The sequence below is a fragment of the Vombatus ursinus genome, unplaced genomic scaffold, assembly GCF_900497805.2.
Source record: "Vombatus ursinus unplaced genomic scaffold, bare-nosed wombat genome assembly UNPS02014810.1, whole genome shotgun sequence".
NCBI lineage: Eukaryota > Metazoa > Chordata > Mammalia > Diprotodontia > Vombatidae > Vombatus > Vombatus ursinus.
Window position 1 is genome coordinate 6,418,278 of NW_020954588.1, and position 6,360 is coordinate 6,424,637.

At 40.9% G+C, this 6,360-nt stretch overlaps 1 protein-coding gene across 1 annotated transcript in view; it reads left to right on the forward strand.

The window, feature by feature from the left end:
* The window catches only part of ZBTB38 (zinc finger and BTB domain containing 38), a 42,136-nt gene extending 36,405 nt beyond the window's left edge, over positions 1-5,731 (forward strand). The window contains exon 3 of the mRNA XM_027876178.1: positions 48-5,731. Within this exon, the coding sequence (XP_027731979.1) occupies positions 48-2,610 (2,563 nt within the window). The 3' untranslated portion in view covers positions 2,611-5,731. The remainder of the gene's footprint in view (positions 1-47) is intronic.
* Positions 5,732-6,360: the final 629 nt, after the last annotated feature.

Below are 6,360 nucleotides of genomic sequence, written 5' to 3' on the forward strand. Positions count from 1 at the left end.
CCTCCTCCTCCTCCACCACCACCACCTCCTCCTCCTCCTCCTCCTCCTCCTCCTGTTTACGACTGCACTTTTTGCTCCAAATCATTTGAAAGTCCAGCCTTACTGGAGTCCCACCTGCAGCTCCACGCAAAGCCTCAAGAAGCTTTTGTGTGCAAATACTGCGACAAACAATTTACCACCTCCAACAGGCTGGACAAGCATGAGCAGACCTGCGTGAACTCAGACCGTCTCCCTCTTCCTGGTGGAAACCAACAGAGCTTTTCACCTCCAGATGGAAAAACTGAAAGTTCCTACAAGGGTCCCGAAATGCCGTCATCTGAGAGTAAGGTGGGTGAACATTCTGGCACAAGCCGGACCTTGCCAGAAGTAGAGCATACAGTGAAGGTTGTGGACGGGCAAATACTCTACACGTGTGTCGTGTGCAAGCGTAGTTATGTAACTCTGTCTAGTCTCCGAAGACATGCCAACGTTCACTCGTGGAGGAGAACCTACCCTTGTCACTATTGCAGCAAAGTATTTGCTTTGGCAGAATATAGGACCAGGCACGAAATTTGGCACACCGGAGAGAGACGATATCAGTGCATCTTCTGCCTGGAGACTTTCATGACTTACTATATCCTTAAAAACCATCAGAAATCTTTCCATGCAATTGACCATAGGCTTCCTAATAAGAAGACGGCCAACGGAGGCCTGAAGCCTAATATCTATCCTTATAAGCTTTACAGACTGCTGCCTATGAAATGCAAAAGGGCTCCCTATAAGAGCTACAAAAATTCTTCCTATGAAAATTCACAAGAAAGCAGCCAGCCTGGTGAGCCAGCTCCCAGTTCCTGCATTATTAAGAATCCCAGAAGCTCTGAATTGCCTACTTTAACTCTCCAAGACAATGTGAATATGCTGTCAAATAGTTCAGCCACTTCACCCAATGCCCCTTCAGGTAAGGAAGCCCACCAGGCTACAGATCTTCAAAATGGGACCTTGTGGGGAGTAGGAGGAGGGCTGCTGAACCCTGTTAAAAATAACTTTAGTCCTGCTGAGAAGCCACTTCCCTCAGGGGGAAAAAGTCTCACTTCTGGCTCACAGGGTGGAGGTGACGTGACAATTCCATCCTACAGTAACGTCAGTGAAAATGCCACATCAGTCATTAGCTACAGCAGCTCCGCACCATCTGTCATTGTTCACAGCAGCCGGGTTTCCTCGGTGATAATGCACAGTAATGCAGTCACTGCCATGACAAGCAGTAACGCCATCTCTTCAAACACTGCTGTTAACCATTCCCCAAGAGATGACAGTAAGCATGCCGAGAACTTAGGCAAAATCCCCAGCAAGATCAAAAGCATTAAGGAGAAGAAAAAAGTTATGCCCTACAACAGGGGAGAAACATTTGAGGAGGCAAAGTTTGCCACCAGTTCTGGAGGTCCTTCGAGTAAAACCACTAGCGTTATTGAGGAAACCAGTAAAACTGAAACATATATTGCAAAACCCGCCTTGCCTGGGACATCAACTAACAGTAATGTTGCACCTCTCTGCCAGATAACAGTAAAAATTGGGAATGAGGCTATTGTGAAAAGACACATTCTAGGGTCCAAACTGTTCTATAAAAGGGGGAGAAGATCTAAGCACGAGACTCAGGACGACAGTTTGCTTCGAGAAAGTGATACAGAACGGAAAGAGAGCAGCCCAGCCAGGCTGAGCCGATCTGAATGCGTGGAAATGAGTGAAATGTTTGACGATGGCAGTGACCAGGATACGACGGACAAGCCGTGGCGCCCATACTACAATTATAAACCCAAGAAGAAATCCAAACAATTAAAGAAAATGAAGAAAGTCAAGTGGAAGAAAAGACATGGAAACAGGAGCCCAAGCAATGAACAACACACAAACTCAAGTGACAAAGACTCTGCTGTCAAAAGGAGCCCTAAGGAAAAGGTCATTGAAGGAGAAGAAAATAAGGAGATGCCCAGCCTTCATTGTGAGCTTTGTATTGGGGATAAAGCATCTGCTGGACACCAAGGACAAACCCATTGGCATCATACCACATCCAAGCCTCATGCTTGCGAACTATGCCAAAAGCAATTCCAGAGCCCTTCCAACCTCAAAATGCATATGAGATGTCACACTGGAGAGAAGCCTTACTCTTGCAAAACATGTGGAAGGTGTTTTTCCGTTCAAGGGAACTTACAGAAACATGAACGCATTCATCTTGGGGTCAAAGAATTCATCTGTCAGTATTGTAATAAGGCATTCACTTTAAATGAAACCCTCAAAATCCATGAAAGAATTCACACGGGTGAAAAACGTTATCGTTGTCAGTTCTGTTTGCAGAGCTTTCTGTATCTGTCCACCAAAAAGAATCATGAGCAGAAGCATATCCATGAGCATAATGGAAAGGGCTATGCCTGCTTTCAGTGCCCCAAAATTTGCAAAACAGCAGCTGCCCTGGGGATGCACCAAAAGAAACACTTGTTCAAAAGCCCCAATCAGCTGGAGAAAAAAGAGGATGGGGGCAATGAAATCCCTAAGCCTTTTGAGAATCAACATTTCACTGACTCGGGTGGAAACAAGATGAAGGAAACCCTACATACTATGTCTGAAGATGTTCTCCTTTGATTGACAGTGGTGGGAAACCCACTAGACAATGATTTTTTTTTTTTCTTTTTAGGTAACAGACATAAATGGGTGAAGTATAGAGGAAATTCAAATTTGTGTAAGTTCCTGAAACATGACACTTTTTCTTCCTGTTCGTAGGTTTCAGCATTAGCTGTAAAAGCAAAATGCACCAGAACATAAAAACTGAGGCTTCGTATTCCCCAAGTATCATGAGAGGGCAAATGATATTCTTAGCTACAATACTTCTGCCAGTGGGTACTTTGTAATTTCAAAAGAGAACGAATCAGCCTAACGCTCTTTTCGTTGAGCGTTGTTAGGAGCTGCCAAACTGGCTATGAAATACTGAACTTGAATCACTTTGAAGAAAATCAAAGTTCAGATGCCATGAGAATGTCAACTTCACCAGTGTGTTAAAAGGTGAATGAAATATGTCATCAATGCTTTTTTAACCCCCATCCAATTTCAGTACTGTTAAAATTTTCAAAAGACAAACTTTTGATATTAGATGAAATTCTACATGGTTGGGGGAAATTTTGAGATGAGTAACCTAAAGAAAAGCATTCATTCGTCTTTTCTTGTAAAACAAATCTTGTAAAAAATAATATAACCCCATAGTTTTATACTGTCCATGTTCAGTTAGCAAATGAAAGTGATGGAGGGAAAGTAGGTCTACAAATGAGAATTTGGGAAAAATTGATAAAAGGTTATTTTCGGTATGGCCAAAAAGCTAATTTAAGAACGCAGTGTGCGCTACTGGATAAAGTTCTCTTGAAGTTATGGCTGATCAACTATGGGGATCTTGACATCAGTGGTCTACTTGGTATCTCCCAAAACATTTTTACCACACTACTAAATGTACCAGCAATTACTTAAACTGTATATTGCTTCGATTTAGCTTTAGAACGTCTCATCTCACCTCTGAGATGAAGAAGGGTCAAATTTGACTGAGCATATCTGCAGTCTTCCAGGCACCATTCAAATCTCAGAAGGCTTCCATTTCAAGGCAGACCCATCCAATCTCAAGGGCTCAAATGAAATGGGACTTTCCCAGCTCCACTGGGCAAGTAACTGAAATACTTAAAGAAAGGTGAGCTTGTGGTAGTAAACTGCTAAGCATTTGATTGCGCCACAATGCCCAATCCCTACCACCATGGGCCTTCTTGTGGAAAGACTGGGTAGTCTACATGAGTTACCTTGCAAGAGTGAGATACTTAGGGAAACTGTGGAATTTCTATCTCCATTGATCACCTAGGTTGGCCAGAGGAAGTGAGACCCTCAGTCCCCTAAATCCAAACATTAGCACTACTGGACTCCTGGACTGTGTGTGTAACGGTGGGATGTTGAATGATTAAAGAGGCTTACTGCTCCCCTACTTATCTGACTCCTGTGAAATTGAACCACCGATCTAGATGCCTCTTTTCAGTCTTAGGTAACAGATACCTTGCCAGAGACCTCTATGTGTCCCCTAACATCATTTCCAGGTTTCAAGCACCCTTAACGTTTTCCCCCAAAGACTGACTAGTTGCTGCACGTGGTTGTCAGATTAAAGAGGTTCGCGTTGTTTCTTCCCCAGAAGATGTAGGACTCCCCGACTCTGACTTTCTGCACCTGCCAGAGAGAAAGGGGGTACATTCCTGACCTGTCCCCTCACATAAAAGCCACATCTGGAAGCCATCAGCCAAGAGCTCAAGGGATGCCCTGCAATCCCTGAAATCAACCTGGAGTGCATTGGGCCCTCCAGTATGGTATCTGGCTGGCCCTTCTCTTTGTGCTACTCCGAAGTCTTTATGAAGAGGACTTTTGTTCCACTGGGTGGGCAAGAATGCATTTTAACAATCCAGAGAAGGATGGGATGGAAGCTGACCTTTCATTTTGTAGTGCTTTGCTATTAAATAACCACAATACTGCAGCCTCATTAGCCTCCTGTTTCCACTTTCACTTTCATGCAGTATTATAAAGGGCAAAATACAAGTGAATTTACATGTTCTTTTATACATAACATACATGCACTAGTCATTTACTTTGGGTTTTGTTTAAAAAGTTTTGTAAGAGTCAGAACTAAAAAAAGTCTTTGTTGAAATAATACCTACAGTATTGAATAGTTAATCCTGTGGTCCACTGATTCACGCTACCCTAGATGAGGGCTATGTGTCCAGGAGAAGTATTTTATTTCATTAGTTCCTTTGGCTTCAGACAATTCAAGTTGTGAAGTCACTATTATCAGTAGTGAATTCTTCCAGTCTGCACATGTGGGATATTTTCTAAGTGGACTTGTATGCTGATAATTCTAGACCAAAGTAAATATGGCAGAATATTTATACATGAAAAGATAATTTTACAGATATTTTCTATAATTGTATCATTCATAAATAAAAATAAAAATAAAATGCTGATAGCTTGTGTTCGTTTTGGGGGAGGGTTGTATATTTTGATTAAAAAACAAAACCAAAAAACCCAAAAAAACCACCAAACCTTGACTTTGTAATTCTGTATATTCTATACAGTTTCTAGCAGAGCAGTTTTAAGACAGCATCTTAATGTTTATAGTCAATTGTGAAAAATTTATTTTAAGTCCTATGTTAAAGTAATGAGTCGAGTACCAATGACCAAATTAGAACTGACGTAAATGTAAACTGAACATATCGTATTGCTGTACATGATATAGACTGTCACTTGCTATGTTATAGCATCTGTATTTTGTTTAGAAAATATTATTAAATGCAGATGTAAAGGATTGGGAAAAGTCTAATTTTATTTTTAGAAATAATGAATATAAACTTGGTTTTGCTTGATTAAAAGCTGGCTTATTCTGATTTCTAGTCTCTTTTTAAATATCTCGAATGGTCATTCTTTTGCACCAGCAGGCACTGTGCTTTTAGAGACTGATGTTGAACATTTGACTTGCCTGCTGTATTTCTGTTTCCTCTTTTGTTCATGCACAGTGAAATGGTAACGTGGCAGTGACCTTCCAATCTAGGACTAAGGAGGAATGTGGCATTTTTAGAAGGTGGCCCCATGAAAGACAAAATACTCTGGTATTTTGGTTAATCTTAAAGTATGGTCCATTGCACAGAGGTGTTTGATAAGTGTTGGAATGAATGAATAAATGAAGATGCTAATACATGATTATTATTAAGTTAGTGTTTATATTGATGGGTATGGCAGGGTGGCGGGGGTTTGAAATACTCTGTGATTCTACTTTGCCTGGCTCATCAGGACTTAAACAGTTTACCAGGTGACAGTACAGTTTCTTATTTGTATTCCTCTTCCATATTTGGATTGGGCCTAACAAATCAGTGATGAAGTTTTTCCAAATTTTGTATTCATACATGAAAATTTTATAAATCATTTCAATAAGCACATTATTTTAAAAAATTGATCTTTGTCAACACTTCCTAATCCTTTTGGGGTTGTTGTTTTTTTAAATCATTGAGGTTTTTATTTCTCTTGCTAGTCTTCCTTTTCTACCTCATAGATAATGGCCCTATATAATTCTGCTTCCTACATCTCAGTAAGTCCTAAAAGCATGGAAGGATGTTGAACAATTCATCCACCTCATTTTCTTTCATATCTGAAAGTCCCTCACCTCCGGCTATTCTGGCTGCCTGCACTGCCTTTCTTCCAGCGGAGGAGTTGTCCTTGGCCAAATCCCTGGGCCAAGCAGAGTGATGCACAAGTCTGCCAATGTGGTATGCATTTATTTGCTCAAATATATTTAAACACTAAAAAAAAAAACTTGTTATAATAGCA